At 40.3% G+C, this 27984-nt stretch overlaps 1 protein-coding gene across 2 annotated transcripts in view; it reads left to right on the top strand.

The window, feature by feature from the left end:
* LOC136865944 (uncharacterized) overlaps positions 1 to 27984 on the top strand; it is a 142013-nt gene that overhangs the window by 46924 nt on the left and 67105 nt on the right. For both annotated transcript variants that reach the window (XM_067142505.2, XM_067142504.2), the window contains exons 6-7: positions 9442 to 9574; positions 25420 to 25579. In XM_067142505.2, coding sequence (XP_066998606.1) covers positions 9442 to 9574; positions 25420 to 25579 — 293 coding nt within the window. The remainder of the gene's footprint in view (positions 1 to 9441; positions 9575 to 25419; positions 25580 to 27984) is intronic.

Below are 27984 nucleotides of genomic sequence, written 5' to 3'. Positions count from 1 at the left end.
AAGGGCGAATTTAGTTCTTGCAAAATTAGAAGTGTTTGCTCACCCAGTGTCCCGACGATACGATGTTTCTAGTTGGACAGAAAAGACTTGCGCTTGAATACAGCAAGCCACACGAGGACAGTGACCCCCTCCGCGCGCGCGCACACACACACACACACACACACACACACACACACACACACACTCTCTCTCTCTCTGTATACAATTTGATGCCAGGCTGGTGAGGCGAGCACGGCTGTGCATTATATGTACGCCAAGAAAGGAAGCCCAGTAACTTCGAGAAGTTTTGGGTGACGTAGCAGATGACGTAGACCGTAGAATGTAAACACAGAATGGCAGTCAGTATGTAGTGAGACACGGGAAGGAAGAGACGGGTGAGCACCAAATATGATTAAACCATTAATACATAGATAATAACAGTAGAAAGCATATACTCCAGTAGAAATGTAGATATTGCAGAGTATATGGAGACGTGGATGTGACGATGTTTCGATAAACTTGTAGAACTTAGATCGAAGGGTTATGGCAGGAATACGTTACAAGTGCATGGCTCAAAGAGAATGAAGCATGGCTGACGCAACTGGCGAGATGGCAGTGAAGATGACATCACTTGAGTTGTCGAATTGCCGACATGCCGGTAACGGCAGGAAAGTTGGCGGCGCAAGGCGATAATTCAAATGAAAGCAGTGATCAGCTTTACTGTGTGATAAGCCTATTGCTTAACTGAAAGAGAAAAATGACTGGCCATTAAGTTCTTTTGTATCAATATTTAATTATATGATAACACGATACCCTTATCCGTTTTTTTCTACGGGGTCAAGTATGAAGTGAGACGAATCTTCATAGCGAGTTTTTACGACCGTATGCTCTTCCTGACGTCAGCCTCACCAGAGGAATTAATGAGATGTAACGAAAGACGTGTTATTAGAAACTGAAACGGACTTTTATATGTACCATAGGCGTAAAAGTTGTTCACCATTTATTGTCTTTTTTACGTTTAGAAATACTGCCTTCCAACGAAAATAGCCAGTATAACTTAAACACGTTCTAACTTTATTAAATAATAGTAAGATAAAGAATGTTTACACGTACAATTTGTAGCTCTTTGTAGCCTAGAAGTCGTGTGTTCGCTGCACAAAATTTTGAGGTTATCGCATATTGGACCCCCCACCCCCTTTACTATTTTTGGCTGTAAATGTGGGGAAAAAGGGGGTCTAATACGCAACAAGTAAATATGGTAAATGCCTAGAGTTCTCATTAACCGAATTTGTTCATTCTGTTCAGTCCGGTGACTCTAATTTCTAATCAAAACACAGTTTTTCAGATCAGTAGTGGATTGATTGATTAATTGATTGATTGATTGATTGATTGATTGATTGATTGATTGATTGAACTGAGGAACTATTCGACTGCTCAGCAATTTATATTTACAATTATTGTCTTGTATATAAAAAAGATTATCTTAGTAGTGACTGGCCCGGTTGCATAAAGACATCTGACCAGAAATCTATCTAGAACTTAGTTCCAAAAATGAACTGAGATTACGACTTCGTCGTGTTGTATAAACCTGAACTCGGTTTACACATGTGCATTTCAAATGTAATCAGAGTTCAGAAAAGTGGACGTTGCAACACCGCAAACCAAATGAAATACGAAATAGCTTTACCCGTTGGATAATACTTAAATGGTGGGATTTACCTGGCCGTGACTGTCAACAAATGAAGTATGAAATTGCTTTGCCCCTTGGATAATACAGGTTGAATTGATCTGGCCTTGACTGTCGACAAATGCATGTCGTTTGCAGCATGTACTGGAATTTCTTCATATGCTTTTCTTGCAGCGAACACAGATGAATGGAAAACGGATATCAGACTTCCCTCAGTCAACCCTTTTTTTTCTTTCTTTTTTATGATCCTTACGGTATTAGGTTTGTGAAGCCTGCTGTGAAGAGGATGATCAAGTGTAGTCCAGTGCATTTCCTGTAACTTGGAGACAGAGCTGCAGTATGGTGCCGCGCATTGTCGTGGAGGAGGATGACCTGTCGAATTTGTTGGTCTAGTCTTTTGCGGCGATATGCAACCCTTGCCTTCTTCAACAGCTTGCAGTAGTAAGCAGCATTGATTGTGTGTCGTTCGTGCAAAAAACCATCATCATCATTTTACGGTTCCAGTTTTCCGGGTACTGTTGGCGAGCCTCTTCCATTCTGTCTTATTGAGGGTCGTTCAGTGGTAAATGACGACCTCCAGTGTCCTTCCCCGATCTGCAATGTCCTTTTTTACGATGTCCATCCAGTGGGTTCTTGGTCTTCCCACCATCCGTTTCCCTGCTGCATGTCTCTCCAAGTTAACATATGCTGTCCTTGTTGCCTCCATCCTCATTATATGCCCAAACCACCTCAGTCTGGACATGCTGACCCGATCTAACAATGATGTCTCAATCCCAGCTTCCTTCCTAATCACATCATTCCTTAACTTGTCCAGTTTGGTTTTTTGAATTGTGGACTTAAGGAACTTCATCTCGGATGCCTGCAACCTTGATGACTTTTTCTTAGTTAGGGTGCAGGTTTCAATACCATAGGTTAAGATTGGTATGAAGTACTGATTTTATTTTGTTGGTACTTTGGGATCCCTGAGGAGTGTTCGTACTTGCTGGTAAAAGTGAGAGCTCTTCTGCACTCTGTTTGCCACCTCCTTTGTGGCTAGTGTATCTTGAGATATTACACTGCCGAGGTAGTAAAGCTTTCCACACTTTCTAGTGGATAGTTTCCTAGCATGATGTTCGCTGGTTGTCCTCTGTTTATTGCCATCACTACTGTTTTGAGTTCACTTATCTTGAGATTGAACTGGAACTGAACCTTCCATTCATTGAGTCTCGACTGTACTTCTTCCTCAGTTTCTCCCCAGATCATAACATCATAAGCGAAGGCCATTGCATTTAGTTCACCAGAGGTTTTCTTGATGTTCTTCATTTTGTCTTCCATGATGGTGATAAAAAATAATGGGGATAGTGCACTGCTCTTTGCTGGACTCCACTTTCGGTCTTGAACCAGGATGAGTGTCCGTCACTCAATCACACACAGCTGGTGCAGTTCTTGTACAGCATCTGAACTTTCCTCACCAGTCCCTCTGGCACATTCCTTTTTCTCAGGCATTCCTATATCTTCTCTCTTGCAATGCTGTCATATGCCTTCTCAGTGTCAAGGAAAACCATAAACAGATCTTTGCCTTTTTCCCAATACATTTCCATTAACATACGGGACACTGAAGATTAGGTCTGTTGTGGACCTGTTAGGCCTGAAGCCATACTGTTTCTCTTCAAACTGTGGCTCTAAGATGACTCACAATCTGCTCTCTAAGATTTTCTCAAGAATCTTTAAGCCCATGAGAAAGGAGTGTTATTCCCCGGTAGTTGGAGCATTTTCGGTGATTTCCTTTCTTAAACAGGGGGATAATGACATCCTTGCTCCAATCAATAGGTATCTTTCCATCTTTCCAAACTGCATTGAGCACTCTGTGTAGCCATTGTAAACCCTGGACTCCTGCTGCTTTAATCATGTCCGTGCTGACTTTGATTCCTGGGGATTTCCCTTGCAGCATTTTTTTAAGGGCTGCTTCTGTTCCTGCCCATGTAATGGGAGGCGCCTCTGTGCAGGTTTTAACAGCTGGTTCTTTTGTTCTCTGATCTGCTTCTGTCCTGTTCAATAGGTGATCAAAATGATTCCTCAGAACCTCTCTGATGTCCTCTTCTTTCCTGGCCAGGTTTCCATTAGGATCCTCAATTGCTTTGATGGTTTCAACTGAATTCCTTTTGTTTTTGATCACTCTGAACAACAGTTTCATATAGCCTCTGCTGTCTTCCTTCAGTTTTTGAGTAAATTTCTCCCAGAATTTTATCTTCTCCTCTTCTACTACTCTTTTAACTCTCAATTTCTTGTCCCGGTAAAAAATCAATCAGCAAAAATACCTCACTGATCGAGGGAAAAAAAAAACCACGGATGCCAGACCCTTGCCAACTGACAGTCAAGTCTTGGCTTGCACTGGTGCTGCCTCCCCTTTCCTCTGCCACTCCTTACTGACTTGTTTGGATTCGCGAGTGTAGTGGTGGACCCATGTTTCATCGCAGGTGACGATCCAACTAAAAAATGCATCACCTTCTTCCGCAAACCTCGCTATAAGCCTCTGACAGACCTCCAAATGCCTCAACTTCAGATTTTCGGTCAAAAAGCGAGGGAGCCATCTGGAACACACTTTACGGAACTGTAGGTCGTTTGTGATGATCGCTTGACAGCTTCCATAACTGATTCAGACTATTATGCAATTTCTGATACTGTCGTCCGTCGATCGCCGTCAGTAATGTTTTTAACCGCACAAATGTTTTAGACTGTAATGCTGGTCTGAGGACGGCGATTGTGTTGCTGATTTTCCACACCTTCTCGTCCTTCCTTGAACTTCGTGATTTATGAACTTCATTTTTCCGTATTGATATTTACCAATCGTCACAAAAGGAAAAGAAATATTCCACCTAATCAATACTTTTTTTTTAAGGTATTGATTAGGTGGAATTTTTCTTTTCCTTTTGTGACTTCCTTGAACTTTTCCTGCCAGGCAAACACGCGTCCTTGTCAATGTTTGATCACCCAACTGTGCAGTCGGTCTCTGGCAAATTTCCAATGCTGTAACTCCTTCACGAGCAAGAAATTTTATAATTATGGATTGCAGAGAGGAGGGGTGCACCTGTTGCTCTGACATCGTGAGTGTTACTAACGAAACGGCGGAAAATATCTTAACAGCATGCTCTCCCCACTCCTAACTGTCCCACCTAAACATAGCAGAACCGTAGGGTTAGTCCTACCAACTGTTGATGTTCAGGAACAAAAATCCCATTTATATTTGATCGACCTTCGTATAAGGAACAGGGAAGCTTACAAGTCAAGAATCAAGAACACCAAAAGTTTCCAAGAAAAATTGGTATCCCAAGCCCAAGTACCATGAATAGAAGAGAGAAGAGATTGCAGAGTGAAAGAATGAAAGAGTACTGGGCGAGGATCAGAGCCCAGAAGCAGCTGAAGTCATATTAACATGTCCACAATCAGCCAAAACGAAAGAAGCCAAAAAAGATGGTAAACATCAGTCAGTTTGTAAACAACTCAATATCAATCAATCAATACTGATCTGCATTTAGGGCAGTCGCCCAGGTGACAGATTCCCTATTTGTTGTGTTGTTTTCCTAGCCTTTTCCTAAATGATTTCAAAGAAATTGGAAATTTATTGAACATCTCCCTTGGTAAGTTATTCCAGTCCCTCACTCCCCTTCCTATAAATGAATATTTGCCCCAGTTTGTCCTCTTGAATTCCAACTTTATCTTCATATTGTGATCATTCCTACTTTTATAAACGCCATTCAAACTTATTCGTCTACTAATGTCATTCCACGCCATCTCTCCGCTGACAGCTCGGAACATACCACTTATGATGCAGATGTTGATTCCCATAGGGAACCTAAAATATTTGTCCTGAATGAGTAAATTTATAATACCAATATAATGGTCCGTTATTGGACATAAGTCCCAACTGACGAGCCTAACTTAGCACACGAGGGCGAAACGCAGGCAACCAAGAATGAGTTAGCTGGAAAATTTATAATGTCCAATAACGGACCATTATATTGGTATTACATACCACTTAGTCGAGCAGCTCTTCTTCTTTCTCTCAATTCTTCCCAACCCAAACATTGCAACATTTTTGTAACGCTACTCTTTTGTCGGAAATCACCCAGAACAAATCGAGCTGCTTTTCTTTGGATTTTTTCCAGTTCTTGAATCAGGTAATCCTGGTGAGGGTCCCATACACTGGAACCATACTCTAGTTGGGGTCTTACCAGAGACTTATATGCCCTCTCCTCTACATCCTTACTACAACCCCTAAACACCCTCATAACCATGTGCAGAGATCGGTACCCTTTATTTACAATCCCATTTATGTGATTACCCCAATGAAGATCTTTCCTTATATTAACACCTAGATACTTACAATGATCCCCAAAAGGAACTTTCCCCCCATCAACGCAAAACTGTTGGTGTTCCATTTCATTTGGAGAGCTGTTTCGAAAAATGCCACACTCTGGTTCAGTTAGGGACAGAATGACACTTTTGAACATTAAGATATTGATCTGTGCAAAAAGCAAAACAAATATGCTTCATTTTGATTTATAATCAATATACAGTAGTAATTTGCTTCACTTTACAAGAAATTCATAGGAATTTTCTGGGTCTGCATAGAATAATTTATTAAAATTCCTATGGCTTAACAGGGACCAAACTATAAAGCACTTAAATTTCACCAAAAATTTAATTGTTGAAGTAACCTTTGTAGAAGGATAGTAATTCATTCTTCACTTTTGAATTTAATTGGATAATACTTTTAGAGAAATAGTTCTCTATAGACGGTTAGTTGTTTTAGTTTAATTTTAATGAAGCAGAGAAATGTTCCAAGAAGTAAATGTATTTTTAAACAATATATTTAGAGTCTTTGTTTGAAAAGCACTCTTTTGAGAAATCTCTTGACACAGAATATGCACTCCTGTAAAGATAATAGTAAAATTTTTCTAAATATGGCTGATTTTTAAAATTATTATTATTATTATTATTTTTAGATACAGGAGAGTCTCGTTAATCTGAACTAATTGGGACCGGAGTCTGTTCGGATTACGAAATTTTTTGTTTTAAATGGAGAATATTTTAAAATAATAATGTTATTGTTTTTACATCCTGCTAACTACTTTTACGGTTTCCGGAGATGCCTAGGTGCCGGCATTTTCTCCCACATGAGTTCTTTTACGTGCCAGTAAATCTACTTACACGAGGCTAACATATTTGAGCACCTTCAAATATCACCGGACTGAGCCAGGATAGAATGACATTAGCGAGTGGAGGGAAGCTGACTGTCATCAATTACAACCAGACCAAGAAATTGTACCTATGGTGGAGAAATAATGTGGTGTTGATGAGGAACAGAGTGACGACGAAGAAAGCCACAATGAACAACCAGTGTCACATTCAGATGCCGCGGCCACCTGAGAACTTGCTGTACGCTACATCGAGCAACACTCCGCTGCTACGCCCACTGTTGTGATGTTCATGAGAGACTGGTTTAACACTGCATCTTCAAGTAGGTTCGATTCACTATGGCAAAAGAAACTAACAGACTTTGTCAAGATAAACGACCAGTGATTGATGGTTTATGGTGTGTAATTATGTTTACATTAAGTTATTCTAGTAAAATATGACTAATGAAATGCAAGTAAATCTTCATTCTATAATAAGTTCTTTCATTTCAATAAGGAGATTTTTTAAAAATTGAATATTTCAGTTCGGATTAACCGGACTTTCGGATAAACGGGGTTTGGATTAACGGGACTCTAGTGTATATATTTTAGAGTAAGGAATTTGCACCATTCTGTTGTTTCACACTTACCAGTCCCCTCAAAAGAAACATATCTTCGTTTTGAACTGCATTATTTGTTTTGAGGAACATAAATAAACCATACATGTATTTTTGCTAGTTTTAACCTAACGTGCTGGATTTCTAATATTAGTGTTCAGTGTTCTTCCTAGGACCTTTCTAATGAGCACTCTGCCCAGCTACTTTCACTAACCGCCCAGCTATCATAACCTAGATATGTGCTAGTTACATAATATTTCAAGTTGCTTTACGTTGCACTGACACAGATAGGCCTTATGACGATGAGGGGATAGAAAAGGGCTGTGTGCAGGAAGGAGCCGGCATGGCCTTAATTAAGGTACACCCCCAGCATTTACCAGTGTGAAAATGGGAAACCATGGAAAACCATCTTCAGGGCTGCCAATAGTGAGGTTCGAACCCACTATCTCCCGAATGGAAGCTCACAGCTGCGCGCTCCTAACCGCACGGCCAACTCGCTTAGTTTAAGTAATATTAATACATATTTGAGTCAATGTGTGTTCCAAATTAAAATATAAATACTGTAAAACTGTTCATTTAAATGAAAAATCTTCATTATTGTCAGCATAGTTGCACAAGTTACATCAGAGTTTAAATGTTCAGCTTATCACGTAGTTTCGTGCAAGTGTGGTGTCTGGATTAGCATCGAATTGCATGCGAGCACTCGATTCCGTGGGATGTAACAAACCCATTTGGCTCTCCACAGCAACTGAGTTGATTATGAACGAGCATAGAATACTAGAAGTTCAAAATACTCTGTTATGTCTTCTTCGTGATAACACTAAAATAGTTTAAATTTATAAACTTCATTATGGTTCCATATTGAAATGAGATCACAAAAGTTGTAAATTCAGTGAAGGTTCCACCTTTTCAATACAAAGTGTATGTTGAACAGGATAGCGCTGCTATTTTGTCCTTGTGACACCACACAGAGAAGTAGTTTTGTGTGTCCAACAAGATATTAATGTGTACACCAAGTTTTTATCACATCTTTAACCTAGCACTTGAAAGTGCCTCATCCAAAGAAGACTATTACACGATTGACATGTTGTAAAAATACATTGCCACACTTGAATGTACGACATTCACACAAGACTTTTACTTGTACATACCGCATTGCAAAAACATGCCAAGTATTTTATAAAACCCTCTATTTTTAAAATGTTAACTGTTGTCAAAAAATTTTGTGTCACTATGTTTATACATTCTTATCATAACCTAATATGTATTTTGCTAGTTTTGTAATTTAGGCTGATGATGACGCTTCAGAAATGCGTCGAAACCGGTCCCTTGAATAAAAACATATTGTAAACACTATCCTATACAACATACCCTTTGTATTGAACAGGTGGAACCTTCACTAAAATACGGTAGCTCATTTTTTGTAGTTAAAGGAGAATAAGTTGAAATGTTATCATATTCATTTTTTATGTAGTATTCCCCGCCCTGCTACTCATTCCTGCCACCCAGCTGACAACATTTCTCGGGGAGAACACTGGTGTTGATAGCAGTTGCTAAAAAAGTCAATCAGTGTTATTGATATAAAAATTAAACATCGTACGAGATAACCTTAGAGAACCAAAAGTTCAATCCTTAACCAGACCCACCAGGCGAGTTGGTTGTGCGGTTAGTGGCGTGGGTTGTGAGCTTGCATCCGGGAGATAGTGAGTTCGAATCCCACTGTCGGCAGCCCCTGAAGATGTTTTTCCGTGGTTTCCCATTTTCACACCAGGCTGTACCTTAATTAAGACCACGGCCGCTTCCTTCCAACTCCTAGGCATTTCCTATCCCATCGTTGCCATAAGATCTATCTGTGTGGGTGCAACATAAAGCCACTAGCAAAAAATAAAATAAAATAATAATAATTAAAAAAAATGAAAAAAAAATTACCAGACCAAAACTGGTATGAGTTTCAATTTTGCAAGCCTTCTTAATTCATGTTAGCGTCCTGTTCTGTTTTTAGGTTGTGACTCTACCTTCCACTTTGAAGCACCTGTACATAACAGGTTGTTGGTCCTGGTTAAATCTGAGGACCAGCAGCACTCTGGAAAATCTCCATAGCCTCTCATTGCCTTTCTGTCTCTTTATCAATCCTGGTGAGTAGAATTTATTTGTTTTCTTAATTAATTATTTATTTGTGCAACCAAGGTTCAATTTCCATTCGTACATGCAAGTGATTATATTATAAACAAACATTAAAAATAATACCACCACGCAGTTGATACACAAATTGGAAAAATACAAAATGTGGCAGAGTCCATGAAATCTAAACTAAAAATATAGCAATAAACAATGCAATATAAATACACCGCTGGGGAAAAAACCATGCAACATCCTCAAGGACAAGGTCATTTTTTTCACAAGCGATGTGACAGCTAGTTAATCATTGCAGGAGGATATAAGAAATTCAGACCAAATGAAACGCATGTCACAGTAAAGGGTGTCCAAGCAGTCCATCAATACAGAGTGTACTCCTCTCTGGCGGCTATGCAGGTGTGTATTCGCGCATGCAAATGATCATAGAGGTGCCGAATAGCATCCTGAGATAGATTGTCCCAAGCACCTTGCACATTTTGATGCACTTTGGCAATAGTTCTTGCAGACTGGAGAATTCGTAAGTTCCCACTTCATCATGTCTCGTATGTGTTCAATTGGTGAGAGATCTGGTGATTTTGGTGACCAGGGCAGTAGTTGTTCCCCACATAGACCATGTTGCGTCACAGCAGCTGTATGTGGACATTCATTGTCCTGCTGAAAAAGCACATCTCCTTCCTGTTGAAGATATGGCAGGTAGCATTGTAGCGGTCACTGGTTACGTTGCCCTGCAGGAACACCAACTGTGACTGCGAGTTGTAACTGATGGCCCCCATGCCATGAAGCCTGGATTGGGACCTGGGTGTCGTGGGCAAATGCACTCTGGAAGAGGTTGCTCACCAGCTCGCACGCCGTACACATGTACGTCCATCACTTGGGTACATACAGAACCTACTCTCATCACCGATGACAACAGAGCGCCATTCCCCTCTTCATTCGACTCTTTCATGTCACCAGAGTAACCGTGCTTGGCAGTGTCATGGTGTCTGGTATCCTGACCACTGGCAAACAAAATCATAATTCTGCTGTAAACAGACGATTTCCAATGGTCCTTGGTGACTCAGCAGGTGCATATTGTGACTGAATTTCGTTCCTGGATGATGTTCGGTTGACCATCACTGCTTGTAAATTTATTTCTTATAATTACACTTCAATACCAAACAAAAATGAAATTTATAGCTTATGAAAAGCTCGATCTTGACGTGCATCTGTACTATGCGGACGTTCAGAGTCTGGTTTACAGTTGTAGGAATGTTCCACAGACCACTGCTGAAAGCAGCGACATGTCCCCAATACATTGTACCCTACATGGTCTAGCAATCCGTCGATATGTACACCTTCCAACAGGCCTACAAGCAACCCTATTCAGATGGCTGCAGTGTTCAACAAGAGCCTGTGCTCATTGGCAGGACATTTTTATCTCTAGAATGAATGTTGAAAAAAACTGTTCATCTCTAACCTCAGGACAGTTACTGCCTGCAGAGTCAAAACTGCATACACATGGACAGGTCTCCTGAGCGCCATTCGATCGCCAATGTCCGGTGACAAATGAATCACTAACACAGCCCCCCCTCTGTGTGCACATATTATACCCTGGTGCCACTGAACACAGTCCTTGAGGATGTTGCATGTTTCTTTCTGGTTTCTTTCCTAAAAATGTCACTATTTCAATAACCAGAAGTTGCCAATATGTGAAATTATGTCATAAAAAGGTTGTTTAAATATATTAAAAGCACAGTAACGTGATTCACATTCCAATATTAGTGTATTTTGTTGTATGTCAACCACATTCTTATTAGTAGAGAAATTTTATAACAAACACTTTAGGAATTTTACAGTATAATTTTTTTCTTATCATTGAAAGATATTTGTTGAAGTTCACTATTATCTGATAAGCCATTAAAATATTCTTATAAGAGTATCTGCTGAGTAATTAATTTATGTGCTTCAAGTGAAACTAAGTTGTATGATACACAATTAACTAATGGCAGTTTTGTTTTTTATGGGAAATAAATCCTGCAAAAAGCTTTTGGAGTTTCTTGACTTCATTTTTATCAGATTTATATCGGATTTATAAGCAGGAGACAAGACAACTTACTGTGTACAATATTGTTCAAAATTTAAACAGATGTGTTTACATCTTTCAGTTCTTAAGAATTCTGAAACAAAAACCTAATATCCATAATGTGTCATTCCTATTTTTAGTTATATGTTACTTAACACATTGAACGTCAGAGCGGTGCACCAGAACTGCTGGCCAAATTTCCCATCAGACCACGGCGGTCCGCAAGGACCGCTAAGTAGACACTGAACTTATTGTTTCCTGGAGACCAGAGGACTGCTGCTAAATGGAAATAACTTAAGCTAGAGACCATTGTGATTCCTGCGGAAATTTTAGTACATCTGGGTCAGACATTTTTACGATCACAATAACATTTAACACCTGCCATACTCAGAAATGCTGCTCCAAAACAATGATTACATAAAAGTGTGCAATTGATATGACATAAAAAAAACAATGAACTTATATCAGAGAGAGAGAGAGTGTGTTTTTTTTTTTGCTTTTCCACCTGTTGAAGCATAAATATCTAAATGATTCTTCTAAATGTGAGGGAAATTTGCCCAGACTGCTGGTTCCAGCAGAACATTTTTGCGACAACACTGTTGCAGGGACCACTATCAATATTGTCAGAAAAAAACATATATTACATTTCAGTTATGCGTATCTAGATTTTAGAACACAGTTTCCTATATTTGGGAAAATATTGACACAAAAAGAACATGGTTGAATGGGAAGGACAAAAATTTGTCTGATGCCCAATGTGTTAAAACAAAGGATACGTGTTAATACAGTATCATGCCTTAATTTTTTACAGAAGATTCTGTATATAATAGGTTCTTATTTATTGTGTACAAAGCTTCAAAACTAGATTTACTGCCAGTGCAGGTCAAAACACAGTATTTCTGAATATTGAAAGGTAGTTCATTATCTGAACTCCACTTGTATACATAATTAACATCTGTTTGCAATTTCTCAGTATCAAGTACAGTACTTATTTATTTTGTATGTCATATAGAGGGTACAAAGAAACTGTGTATACACTTAAAACTATATACACTTAATGCAGATAGAACAGCAATTGGACAAAGGATCAATGGATAGAAATATAACTTATAGTTTAAGGTCCAGAGAATTTAGCCAGTTCGCTGCCTCTTCACTTGCTGCATGAAGTTTGTGGCATCCTCCCTGGAAACTCCGAAGTGGGCACATCATACAACATGGTGGACTGTCTGAGCCGTGTCACCACAGTCGCAATGAGGGCTGGAAATTTTTCTCCACTTTTGGAGCCAGAAGTTGCATCTTCCAAGACTGGTCTGCATTCTTTTCAATGAAGCCCAGATTCTTCTTGGCAAGTTGAACCTAGCAAGTTTCCCACAGGGATCAGATATCAACCATAGCTGGTCAGGGTTTGAAGCAGCCCAGTCTTCCCTCCAGGCATTATTCATGTTATACTGTGGTTCAACCAGCCTCTTCCCTATTTTCCATGATGGATGTTGAGATTTTAATCTTCCATGCTTCTGAGGGTTGCAGTCCTGATGAATCGGCAAGAGTGTATTTGCAGTACATTGTAACCTTTCCTTCTTCAGAGCAGTTAGCCTTCGAAGGTGAGGAGGATGGATGTTATTTAATACTGGCAACCATTTAAGTGGTGTGGATTTGAGTGTGCCAGACACTGTCCTCGTGGTATCATTCAGCTGAATATCAATTTTTTCTGTATGTGCACTGTTGATCCATACAGGGCTGCAATATTCTGCAACTGGGTATACTAGGGAAAGAGCTGTTGTTCGGAGGACATTAGCATTTGCTCCCTAACTAGTTCCAGTGAGAAATATGTACAGTAGACTAATATGTAGTAAAATTTAATTTGATGTGAAAGAAAAAGTTATAGCATGTGGTCAGGAAAAATGAGACACTCGCTACAATTAGCATTATACTCATAATTATTAAAGGTATAAATACTTAGAATAACATTTCTTTAGAGAGAAGGTTAGCAAGTCCAAACGGAAAAGCCTGAGAGATAACTACAGAAAAGAAGTTAGGAAAATAGAAAAACCCAGATCAGGAGCAGTGTCCAACCACCTCCACCCTGCTGGGTACATTTCAAGGCCATGGCATTTCTTAAGGTTATCATGGAACTGAAGAAAACATCTGGAAATATTCCAGTTTGAAGGCAACCCACAAACTGAGGATGCATCAGAAGAGGAGGTTGTTGATTCAGATCCTATAGTTCCCTTGAAGCTCCCAAGTCGTCCTATAAGGAAGAGATGAAAATTATTTAACTCTCGGCAGAAAGTGATACTTTTTTTTTGCTAGTAGCTTTATGTCGCACTGACACAGATAGGTCTTATGGCGACGATGGGATAGGAAAGGCCTAGGAGTTGGAAGGAAGCGGCCGTGGCCTTAATTAAGGTACAGCCCCATCATTTGCCTGGTGTGAAAATGGGAAACCATGGAAAACCATCTTCAGGGCTGCCGGCAGTGAGATTCAAACCCATTATCTCCCAGATGCAAGCTCACAGCTGCGCACTCCTAACTGCACGGCCAACTTGCCCGGTAATGATAAGTTAAGGAAGGAAAAAAAAAAAAAAAAAAAGAGGGAATGTTTAACTATGGAGGTAAGGAGAAACAGGAGGATGAACTTAACCTCTTTAAATCTTTGTTGCCATAGGGAAGACTGGGGCAAGTTGACGAATGGGACAAGATGACTAATGGCAAATAACTCCTTTAGTTACCTTCCAAAATGTTTGGCTACCCTGTGTCCTTCAGTGTCGACTTCGCCCGCTATAAGCTGTTTGCAACAAAACTTTCCATTAACTCTAAGAGTGGTCAATGTGAGTGAAGGTATGTTTCGTGCACCAGTGTTATATTATTCAAAATAGGTTCGTAATTTTATAGTGTGAGCTATGCAATTTGTTAGTACATGTACTGATGTTCCTGGTTTGTGGAGGATGCTATAGAATTTAATCCTTTGTTCAGAGGAAAAATACTGTACGTAAGGTGGAACATCTGGGGCAAGATGACGGGGGGGCGGGGGGGGGCAAGGTGACGAATTCGTCATCTTCTCCTACATCTACAGACTGTGAAAAAGAATGGCATTTTAATAGCTGAGTTTTCCTAATCACTGTTTTAATTTATCATTATTTATTATTATTATTATTATTATTATTATTATTATTATTATTATTACAATAATAGCAGAAATTTAGGCATAATTTTATTCATATTTTCAGACATGCCTAGAAATCATAAACGCAAAATGGAAAGGAGGAGCTGGGGTGAAGAAAATATGACGGTAGCCCTTCAAGCAGTAAGAAAAGGGTAACGCTGGTGCATCTTTACATGGCATTCCAGAAGCTACGTTGAGACGTTACGTAAATACAGCTGACGAAGACTTGCTGGTACATGGGGGAAGATTCTGCAACACATTTTCACATGAACAGCTTCTAGAATTACAAAGTTATCTTACAGTAATAAATAAAAGACTTTTTATAGTAATGAAAATACAGTGCAGGAGATCACTGTATGATTTTTCTGAGATGAACAACGTTGGTTCATCCGTTCAACAACGTAACAAGAATGACAGGAGAAAAATGGCTCACTAACTTCTTGAAGAACTTCAAATTTACCATGAGAACTTCTGAAGCAAACTGTATAGAATGTCTGATAGATTTCAACAGGGCTGCAGTGCGCAAATTTTATTCAATATTGAGAGAAATTTGCCTAAAATATGGTTTACAACACAAGCAATATTCAATGCAGATGAATCGGGTCTTTCCACTCTGCCCAATAGACAGCGAAAAGTGATCTCTCCAAAAGGTACTGGATGTGTAGTTAAAATTATGTCCGCAGACAAGCAGAAATATCACTAGTTTGTGCTATGAATGCCAGTGGAGTGTAGGTCCCACCATTTTTGATTTTTCCAAGAGAAAGAATGAAACCAGAGCTACTGAGCGGTCTTCCTCCTGGATCAGTTGGACATGCAAATGAAACAGGATAGATGAATAGTAATCTGTTTGGCTTGCAACATTTTGTGGAACACATAAAGCCAGTAAAAATGATGCTGTTGTACTGATTGTGGGCAATCATAGTTCACACATTTCCTTACAGGCAATGCATTTTTGTTGGGAAAAAAGTAATTATCATGATTGGATTGCCACCACATACGCCCTACAGGTTGCAGCCACTTCATGTGTTATTTTTTGGACCCCTGAAGACAGTTTATTCCCATGCTTGTGACAGTTGTCTCGTATCTCTTCCTGGATATCAGATAAATGATCGAAACATTGCAAGAGATTTTTTCTGTAGCCTACACAAAAACTGCAACAATAAGCAATGCCATAAATGGTTTTGAAGCAACTGGAATAGAGCCGTTCAATCCACAATTATTTAATGAATGTGACTATGCTCCCGCAGCTACGCAGAGATATTTACGAGTAGAACCAGTGCCTTCCACAGCATCTGATCCATCCACTCGTGCCAGATCTTACAATCTCAACAGAAAATGCCAACCCACAGCAAGAAGCAGCATTGCCCACCGCAACCAGGACCTTCTTCTCAATCAATTGAAGCCCTCTAAGAGCACTTCCATCTATGATCTGAAGCCTTTGCCAAAGGCTCGGAGATCAACCAGGAAAAGGCAAACTGGATCAGCATCAGTCATAACAAGTACCCTTACAAAAGACATATTATTATGAAGAGAAGAAACTAATGAAATGGAAAGGAATAGGAAGAAACTGGCAGCGAAGGGGTCTCTTGCTTTCTTTGCAGTTATGCTACTAGAATACTATTGAATACTATTGGATAAAGATGAATGTACACTGACTGACAGAGCAAATGCAACACCAAGAAGGAGTGGTCAGAACTTTATGCCAATTGCAGGGTAGACTGACGTCACTGAGGTATGCTCATAATGTGAAATGCGCCGCTGTGCTGCGCACATAGCAAACGATAAATGGGACACGGCGTTGGCGAATGGCCCACTTCATACCGTGATTTCTCAGCCGACAGTCATTGTAGAACGTGTTGTCATGTGCCACAGGACACGTGTACAGCTAAGAATGCCAGGCCGCCGTCAACGGAGGCATTTCCAGCAGACAGACGACTTTACGAGGGGTATGGTGATCGGGCTGAGAAGGGCAGGTTGGTCGCTTCGTCAAATCGCAGCCGATACCCATGGGGATGTGTCCACGGTGCAGCGCCTGTGGCGAAGATGGTTGGCGCAGGGACATGTGGCACGTGCGAAGGGTCCAGGCGCAGCCCGAGTGACGTCAGCACGTGAGGATCGGCGCATCCGCCGCCAAGCGGTGGCAGCCCCGCACGCCACGTCAACCGCCATTCTTCAGCATGTGCAAGACACCCTGGCTGTTCCAATATCGACCAGAACAATTTCCCGTTGATTGGTTGAAGGAGGCCTGCACTCCCGGCGTCCGCTCAGAAGACTACCATTGACTCCACAGCATAGACGTGCACGCCTGGCATGGTGCCGGGCTAGAGCGACTTGGATGAGGGAATGGCGGAACGTCGTGTTCTCCGATGAGTCACGCTTCTGTTCTGTCAGTGATAGTCACCGCAGACGAGTGTGGCGTCGGCGTGGAGAAAGGTCAAATTCGGCAGTAACTGTGGAGTGCCCTACCACTAGACAACGCGGCATCATGGTTTGGGGCGCTATTGCGTATGATTCCACGTCACCTCTAGTGCATATTCAAGGCACGTTAAATGCCCACCGCTACGTGCAGCATGTGCTGCGGCCGGTGGCACTCCCGTACCTTCAGGGGCTGCCCAATGCTCTGTTTCAGCAGGATAATGCCCGCCCACACACTGCTTGCATCTCCCAACAGGCTCTACGAGGTGTACAGATGCTTCCGTGGCCAGCGTACTCTCCGGATCTCTCACCAATCGAACACGTGTGGGATCTCATTGGACGCCGTTTGCAAACTCTGCCCCAGCCTCGTACGGACGACCAACTGTGGCAAATGGTTGACAGAGAATGGAGAACCATCCCTCAGGACACCATCCGCACTCTTATTGACTCTGTACCTCGAAGTGTTTCTGCGTGCATCGCCGCTCGCGGTGGTTCTACATCCTACTGAGTCGATGCCGTGCGCATTGTGTAACCTGCATATCGGTTGAAATAATCATCAATTATTCGTCCGTGCCGTCTCTGTTTTTTCCCCAACTTTCATCCCTTTCGAACCACTCCTTCTTGGTGTTGCATTTGCTCTGTCAGTCAGTGTATAACAAAAACAAAAATTTGTTTCCAAGATGAAACCTACCAAATCAAGACCAATAGTATTCAAAAGAACTTAAAAACTCTACTAAAAAACACTCACCTCCTTTTAAATGAACAGGAAACTACAATTGATCACAATGAACCCAGGATTACCTACTGCCAAAGCATACCCAAAAATCCATAAAAATAATATCCCTATGAGACCAATAATAAATTACAGACCAAGCCCTACTTATAAATTATCACAATTCATCCAAAAATTTCTTAAAAAACATTGCTTTTCAAGGAAAGAAAACCATAAAAAACTCAATAGAATTTTGCAACATCACCAAGAATATAAAAATAGAACACTACCACAAACTAGCAACATATGACATAACAAACATGTATCCCAATATACCTACACAAAAAACCATAACAATCATTGAATCCAATCTCAAAAAGCATAGTAAACTAAGGAAGTTAGAAATAGATGAATTCATAAGATTATTACACTTTGCCATCAACAATAACTATTTTAAATTTCACGATACTATATACCACCAACAAGGATTACCCATAGGATCACCAATATCAGGTATACTAGCTGAAATATACATAGACTACCTAGAACATCAAGAAATCCAAAAAATAGAAAACATTCCCTTTTGGTGTAGATTTGTCGACGATGTATTTACAATAATAGACAACAGACATACTAACGAAAACAAAATCCTAGAACAACTAAATAAAATAGACCATCACATAAAATTCACTATGGAAACTGAAAACAATAATACCATAAACTACTTAGATATATCCATAACTAGACACAACAACCTTTTAACATACAACATATACAGGAAACCTACCCATACATCCAACACAATAAAAATAGATTCTACCCACCCACACACCCACAAGGAAGCCGCATACTACAGCATGATATACAGAGCATACAATATTCCACTCACTAAAAAAGACTTAAACAAAGAATTGAACCTAATTCCTGAAATAGCCAAACAAAATGGATATAAAAATGAAATGAGAAACCAAATCATTAACAAAATAAAAAAACCAATCAAAAACCAAGTTAACCAGAACCGCAAAAGATAAAAAAAGACTTTGTATTATTTACCTACAACAACAACCATATACACACCATTACTAACATTTAAAAAAAACACGGCCTTAAAATAGCCTACAAAACTACACGCAGTAATAAAATACTATACAATTCCAAAACAGTTAATAATATTAACAAATACAACCACTCAGGTGTTTACCGCCTGAAATGTAATGACTGCAGAGCCAGCTACGTAGGGCTTACTGGAATAAATTTTTCAATGCGATACAATGAACACATAAATACAGTTAAGCACAGACACTTTTCAGCTATGGGACAGCATATCAACGATCAAAAACACAAATTTACAAATATAAATAATGACATGCAAATTCTCAATACCAATCCCAAAAATCCCTTACTCAGTATATTAGAAGAATTCTACATAAGCCTAGATCAATACATTAACCCAAATTTCAATTTAAACGAAAACACAGATAAAAACAATATTATTTTTGACACAGTTATTCCCCTCCTATCAAAATATTACTTAAAAAGAATCAACAAACAACAACATACACATACGAATGAACCGCTCAAAGATCTCCCCTCCTCCAACCCCGCTCCCCTTACAAGCGCTCCTCCCATCCCTCTCAACCTCCCCTCCGCCGCTGCGAACTACAGCCCTAGGATAACACGCAACAGATCCCGACAGGCAGGCATGCAGAGCACACAGTGTCAACATTTAACGTACGTAATATAACACATAACTCACTTTTCGCATCTCCACAATACACTATCTCTTACACATATTATTTCTGCTTACAGATACATACATCCTACAATATATAGAAGCCTCCATGCTATCATCACAATAAAGTGCTACTCAAATCTCCATCAAGTTGCACGACACTCAAATCGAATCAAACTTATAACCGTCACCATTTAACCCAGTAACAACATACGCAGCTTTTGTCTACGACATTCATAGATCAAGACAACTTCATTACGAGTAGCAATTTATAAATTATAACAGATGGAAAACAACATAAGCTCTAACCTCAATATTATATATCATGTACTTTACTAGCGCAAGTGGTAAAATACAACAATACCAATAAGAAATTTGGTCCTATCCTATTAGATTAATATTTTATGTATTTTAATGGCCTGTCATGTCAGATCATATTTTATACATATATCATAGATAATAATAATTTTATTGTACTGGTGTCAACAAATGTAGACTTAACGCACAAAAAATGGACACATAAGGTACCATATAACAAGTGTTTCTAGTCAGAAGGGTATCATTTTAACAAGCTTTTTCATGTTTGTTTCCAATTGGACTTACTTATAAAAGTGAAATACCTCAAACATCTAAAAAATGCAAACAGTCCTACTGACATTTTATAAGAACAGATACAATGAAGTGAGATACCTCAAGCAATAAAATATTTTTAGGACTTCATAATAGACTCACAATTAATAATGTGTACTTTCTCACTAACAACCTAACAACTTTCATATTTAATTTAATTTAATTTAATTGAACTAGTCTTACCAGATACAATCTTTTACATGTGATGTTTTTATAAATATTTCATCGTGTGTCAACTGAGGATGATCCCATAGGGATCGAAACTGGTATTGAATGATTTTACCACTTTAGAGTAAATAAATTAATGTATTGATAAGGTGGAAACTTCTCAATTTTCCTTATATTGTAACCTTTATCTGTCGCTTAGGGGCGTGTTTATCGTACAGAGTGATTACAAGGGAGTTAAACTTGTCTACTTTCGCGTCTATATCGTCCAATAGGAGTATGTCATTCCAGGGTAGATTGTAAGCGTCATGTCTTAACTCGTCCATATCCATGCCTTTTTGTGTTTCTGGAAATAACATACTTAGGTTTATATTTTGGCATTCGGAGGGAGTAGGATAGATAGATAAGGTCATGAGTGGAGATGGCTGGGACTGGAATCTGGCCGTGAGTTATAACTTTGTTTGGGTTATTTGTCACAATATGGTCAATGAGCGTGTGTGTTTCATAGTTTTCTGTGTAAGTGTGATTAGTAGGCTCAGAGGATGGTCATATCACAGGAAGAAAACATGTCAATAAATTTAGTTTCGTGCGTTTTAGTAAGTAGGTTAATGTTGAAGTCACCTATGGCAATGATATGCTCGTAACTAGGCAGTAGGTCAAGTAAGCGAAATTCAAATTCAGTCATATTTGTTATTTTGGGTGGCTTGTATACAATAACTACAAGGAGTTTCTGTTGGTTAATAATGACTTCAACAAACATGAATTTTGGCCCCAGCTGTGCATTGTTAGATGATACACATATCACCCGGCTTTTTAAGTCGTTTCTGCCGTACAAGGCCACCCCACCTCCTCTTCTGCCATCGGATCTATCATGACGTAAGAGGGAATACCGGTCAAGTTCTACCATACCAGAGGGTATGCTCGGTGTAAGCCAGCTTTCGCTAATAGCAAGAATAAGGATATTATTTTCCCTCATTATGGCTTGAATTTCGTTGAAATGCGCTACCAGGGAGAGTGTTGACATGGCAGCACTGTAAACAGTTGGTAGAGGGAGATAATGCCTGTTTGAGGAGCAAGCCAGTGGTGAGTGTTGACGGGGTGAGAGGTGGGGGGGATGTTGCCAAGGTCAGTGTCAGGTACAGAGCTCTGGATCAGCTGAATAACGGAATGTTAACAAAATAGTATAACAGAAATAGCATGCAACTTACCTCGACATCCTGATAAATGCTTACACTGACTACCACTAACACACACACAGACACACACATATTACACTTACAAAAACACTTATGAATAACAAGCATATGCACTATTGAACTGTGCTGTTTCATGATAATTGTCACTGTTATCTCGCAGATTTTTTATGTTGTCCAGTTCCGCGAAGGTGGTGATGGATCTTTTCGTCCCATTAGGAAGGTGAATCATGATGCGTCCATCTTGGGTCCAGACACGGGATGGCCCGAAGTGATCCCTAGCAAGGTTTAATATGCACTTTAGGGTTTTGGTGAGGGACTTGGTGATTAGTACCTTTGTGCCCTTCAGGTGCCGCTTCGCCTTCCATACTCGGTCACGTTCGTTGTAACGGGTAAATTTAACTATTATAGGGCGCCTGCTTGTCGATACCACGTCAGCTGCTGAGCGCTGAGGCAGCCCAATCCTGTGGCACCGGTCGAAGCTTTCCATCGTGAAGTCCACGTTCAACTTCGTTCGGAAGGTTTCCCTCACCTTTTCGTAAATGTCCTCCTGTGGTTCCTCGGAGACTCCATGGATTAGGAGGCAGTTTCTTCAGCTGTACTGCTCTCCTTCATCAATGAGTTCTTCTTGATGGTCAAGCTGCCGTGCTAACTTGCACAGCTCTTCTTTCAACATGGCAAGTTCGGAGGAGATGGCGTCTCGGAAGTCTCGAAAATCCTGACTCAGCGAGTCTAGGGACTCTTCCCTGGGGTTGGCAGAGCTGGATAACAACTGAAGGCGTGCCTCAAAGTCCTTCATCGTTGCTTCAAAAGCATTAATCCGCTTATTTACTTTCTGGACGGACATATCTGTTATTATTTATGTCCAACTCGAACCACACTTGTACTAGATGACTTAGTACACACTTGCAGGACAAATATGCAACCAGTTATGTGGTTTTTGTGAGATATAGACAGAGTACTCCTATGCGTACGTTACAGTGGGTTGGCTCTATGGTATTGTGTGTTCAGTAGCTGCTAGATGGTACCGTTGTCTACTTCAGTAGTAGGTTTCAGCATTATCAGATCAGTACAGCTTGCGTTGTTGCGACATAAAAATGGCCGCACCGCTCTCTGTTTGTACCAAGGAAGAACAGCGTTCCGTAATCCATTTTTGGTGGTCTGAGGGTGTACCAGGAGCAGAAATTCATAGAAGACTTTCAGCACAATACGGGGACAATGTTTTGCCACAGTGAAGTGTTTCCCAGTGGATTGAACAGTTCAAAAATGGTTCCATGAGCATGAAGGATGAGGAAAGATCCGGGCGTCCATCTGCAGCCGTAACTGATGCCAGTATTGAACAAGTGCTTGATATGATCCTGAATAACAGATGAGTGACTGTTGATGACATGGCAAACCATATGCACATTAGCCATGATTCTGGATATGAAATTGTGCATAATGGGCTTAACTTTCACAAAGTTGGTTCGAGATGCATTCCAAAACAACTCGAAGAGCAGAAGCGCAGTCGTCACCTACTGGACCGTCATGCTAACGAAGGTGAAACATTTCTGAAACGGATGATCACTGGAGATGAGATGAAATGAAATGAAATGTCGTATGGCTTTTAGTGCCAGGATATCCCAGGACGGGTTCGGCTCGCCAGGTGCAGGTCTTTCTATTTGACTCCCGTAGGCGACCTCCGCGTCGTGATGAGGATGAAATGATGATGAAGACAACACATACACCCAGCCCCTGTGCTGTAGGAATTAACCAGTTAAGGTTAAAATCCCCGACCCTGCTGGGAATCAAACCCGGGACCCTCTGAACCAAAGGCCAGTACACTGACCGTACAGCCAACGTGTTGGAAACATTGGTTCACCACTTCGAACCAGATAGCAAACGTCAGAGCATGGATTGGAAGTTTCCCAGATCCTCAGTCAAAAAGAAATTCAAGAGTCAACCTTCTGCAGGAAAAGTGATGCTCATTGTTTTGGGACTCTCAAAGGCCAGTCATGGAACATTACCAGGAAAAGGGAGAAACAGTAAACAGTGAATGTTACAGTGATACACTGGTAAAGAAGCTGAAACCTGCAATTTGCAAGAAACGCAGAGGTGGATTGTCTGAAGGAGTTCTTTTGTTGCATAACAAGCCGCATCGACATACCGCTGCCCACACTGCTCATAATCCTCAGATGCTGCGTTTTGAGGTGTTGGAGCATCCTGCGTACTGCCCCAATCTCGCCCCGTCAGATTACCATTTGTTTGGTCCACTTAAAAATGCTCTAAGATGCTGTTGATTCAGTTCCGATCAACAGGTGAAAGAAGCGGTGCATATGTGCAACCAGGAACCTTTCTGCAGAAGGTATCAGAAAGCTTCTGAAACGGTGGACCATGTGTATTGAAAAGCAGGGTGACTATGTTGAAAAATGATATAAATAACGTGTGTACTCTTTTTGTAATGAATTATAAAAATTGATTGCAGATACTTATTGACTTGCCCTCGTAGTAAAATAATATTATAATTTTCTGAACAGTCATTGTACCGTACAAAGGTTAGTATACACACTTGCTACTTTTATTCCCGGGAGTCTCCGAAGACAGGTTGGGCTCACCTGATACAGGTCATTATATTTGGCGCCCAAGGGCAATTTGGACATCTGGGTGTGAGGAGATGATAGTAGGGAGAGGGCAGAAACCCCTGACGGAACATAGTCTACTCCTGTCGAATATCACCCAAGTGTCTGCTTAAGCCTCAGCGTTTCCATCTGATGGATGAACTCACCAGCGTCATCTGACCTCACTTCAGATGAACACTGCACAGAAGTTTGGAATTGAACCTAGGCTTTTGGCAGCAATCTGGTGATAAGAAATCCCATCACCTCTCCTACAGCCGGCCAACATTTTGATGCTGAAAGTTTTTTCCTCCCAATGTAACTCAAACTGGCTCACCACAATGTCAGACTACGAAGACTTGACACCTGAACAATCAAGACTACAGTTCAGGCTAATTCATTATATGCACAGTAATCTCATCAAATTTAATAAAAATGTTTATTTATTTAATGAGAGAAATGATAAAAATGTAAAAATGAAATATGGTGGCTGCACTCATTTAAAAAAATGGTAAACAAGTTATCTTTTGGATTGGAGTATTTTCAACCAGTTATATTCAACTGCCTTTAGCAGTAGACAAGACATCTAGTGTTCCTAGTAAATGCATGTTCACTGTTCACTGGTGCAGTTCTTTTCCGCCGCCCCCACCCCCACCAACTGAAGTTCAGCTGCATGTGCTACTTTAACCCCACACCAGTCAGCCCTCCTGTCATTCTTAAATATCTGGTAGTACCGGGAATCAAACCTCGGCCTCCAACAATGGCAGCTAACAGCGATAATCCTTATGCTACAGTGTTCCTGCCATAATCTTTTGTAATGCCGTCACTATGTAATGGACATCAGCATTGAAGGTAAAAAAAAAAGAAAGAACAAACGCCTAATCCCCATCCCCTCCCCCTTTTCTACCAGATAATACAGGTGACTTGATAATAAAAGCAAAGATAGATCTATTGTATTAACATACATGAACATCATTTTTATTACTTTCCATTTTTTGTTTTCTTTCAAAAGTTTGTTAAAGTTGTCTAGGAAGTGGAGGGATAATTTAGGGAATTTTAAATGTACTTTCAAATTGATAGCATTTTTCCATGTAAGCATCAGGATCACAGATTGTCTTTTAAAATATTATTGATGCCCACTTTTAAATTGTGTTGTAAATGTATTGTAAATTTTCCAGTGGAGTTTAGCCCGGAGAATATGTTTCCACTGCCAGGACCATCCCATATTAACAAAAGAGTATCTCGTATTTCAACTGATCCATGGCCTTATGGTCGTCTGACGATGTTCATCAAGATGTGTCCAAATTTGCAACACTTGAAGCTTGTGGGTTGTTACAGGTGAGTTATGTGGTGTGGTCATCTCAACTGTATTTTGAGTCGGCGGCAGTCTGTTGCAGTCCCAGTGTTCAACCCTGCATGTCTCATTTCTTGTGTGCCTCAGAATTTGACTCTGGGATCATAGTGTGCGTGTCTCTCCCTGCCACGTTGCATCCACCTTAATAAACAAATTTATGTTGGTGGCTTTTTTCCCTTACTTTCTTTGCTCATTCTTTGAAGTCCAAACTTTAATCTGTTCACTCAGAATCTCTTTCCACCGTAAATTACCTATGCTTCGCTCAAGTGCGTCCAGAAAGAAATTTTACTTCTATAAACTTTCAGATCGCTCCATTGCCACACAGTTCCAGAATGTGATTTCTCAGCATCCAATCCAGTTATCGCAAATGACACGGAGCATGAATGGTCAACAATTCAAACTGCTCTGCTTTAGTCAACTAAGTGAGTGTGTTGGTTTCAAAGAAAAGAACCGACAAGGCAGGTTGGAGGGCGACAATGCAGAAATTGAGCCTCATCGACAGCATACAGCAAGGTTTTATATCCCTTCAGCAAGATCAGACCTCCAACTTGAAGGAAACCCATATCCAAGATCTTAAATGGAAATTAAGAAAATGAGGATCAATTGGTGGTAACAGAAAGCTCACGAAATACAAAGGTTATCCGATACCAGAAACCTGCGAAAGTTTAAAAAGCTGTATGGAGCAATTTGTTCTTCAGTAGGAACTCTGAAATCTGCCAACAATGCTACCACCTTTATTGATAGCAAGGACATCTTGGAGCACTGAAAACATCACTTCTCCAATCTTTTAAATCACAACTCTACCACAGCTGAGGACTTCCTCTGTGATGCGCCACAACAGTCCGTTCAGCCGGGAATGGCTATGTCTCCATCGTACCAGGAATTCTGTGAAGCTCTTGACAAACTGAAACCCAGAAAGACACCCAAACAAGACAACAATCCAGTGGCATTGCTTCAATATGGAGGCGTATTCCTAAAGGCAAGGCTCATCACACTAATCCTTTTAATCTGGGAAACTCAGCAAGTACCTGGTGACCTTGCTATCATCACCATTTTCAAGAAAGGTGATCCCAGTCTATGCGGCAACTATCATGGTATATCTCTGCCTTCCACAGAGCTCTCTCAAAGGGTAGAGAAGGGTCCTCCTATTCAATACCATAAGCTTGTATATTGTCTTATAAAACTGGGACTAGTTTCGATCCCATATGTATTGGGTCATCCTCAGCCACGCTACAATTGGAAGACATGAACACATATAACCAATAATAAATTAAACACTTTGGTATGCTACAATTTACCATCTTAATTTAGAACATTGATGAAGTCTGAACAACACATCCAAACTTTAAGCTAAACGACACATGATTATAGCCACTCTCTATATCCTTGCATAGCTCCAAAAATAACCTAGAATTTAGAGGCCTGGCTTTGATGAAATTAACAACTTCCAGAGAATGCTTCACAGTAGATGCAACAATGCGTCCAACACGAGGGGCGGCAATCCTCACATGTACAATTATGCCTTCATATTTTCCAGAAAAGGCCCTATTGTCATCGGTAGTTAATCCAGCCCATTGATCTTTGTTTGTATTTAGGTCATCAGCCCCCAACTCTTTGATCTCAGTAAAGTCTAAGTCCACTTTCAGTTATGAATGTGTTGAGAAGGCAAAGATACTTTCGGCGTTCACGTGCGTGGGTAAGATTGAACAAAACAGCAAATCCTCATAGGTCATGTTTTCAGATTTTTATCGAATTGACGTTAATAATTTTGTATTTTTAGAAATATCAGTGCTTTCAACCAACTGCAGTGAGTGCGCATTTTCTAGTTTTTACTTGTTGGAACAATGTGTCTTGAACATTTGCTGCCATTTCTTCTATTCTTCACATGACTGTGTTATCAGACAATGATATAGCACCCACTTATTTTGAGTACTTTTCACCAACTACAGTACTTACTATCAGTTTTGCTGCAGGTAGCACTAGTTTCTCCCCAATAGTACGTGGTTGGCCATGTTTTGTAATTAATAGGGAAGCTTGGTAGATGCTAAAACTACATTTTCCTCACCTCCAATAACACTGTCCGTGAGTACTCTCTTTGTTTCATAAAGTTCAGGAGTTTATTGCGAAGGTGGTCAATTGGCTTGTCAGCTGCACAGCCGTGCATGGTTTGGAGATGTTGTTTGAATTTCGATTGTTTGATACACTTCTTAGATAAAATGTCACTATGCATCAAACACGGGTTTCAGATCATATCCAGCATTCACTACAGTAGATCCCAGTACAGGTATTCATCGTCATATTTACAGTTTTGCACTTGTTAAACAGTTTTATGGCTGGCAGATCAGGCTTCCAGAGCACACTCAGTTGAATCATTGATCATTGTTTCAAA

Source organism: Anabrus simplex, chromosome 3 (assembly GCF_040414725.1).
Source record: "Anabrus simplex isolate iqAnaSimp1 chromosome 3, ASM4041472v1, whole genome shotgun sequence".
NCBI lineage: Eukaryota > Metazoa > Arthropoda > Insecta > Orthoptera > Tettigoniidae > Anabrus > Anabrus simplex.
Note: the sequence above shows the minus strand (reverse complement) of the source record. Positions and strands in the feature narration are given on the sequence as shown.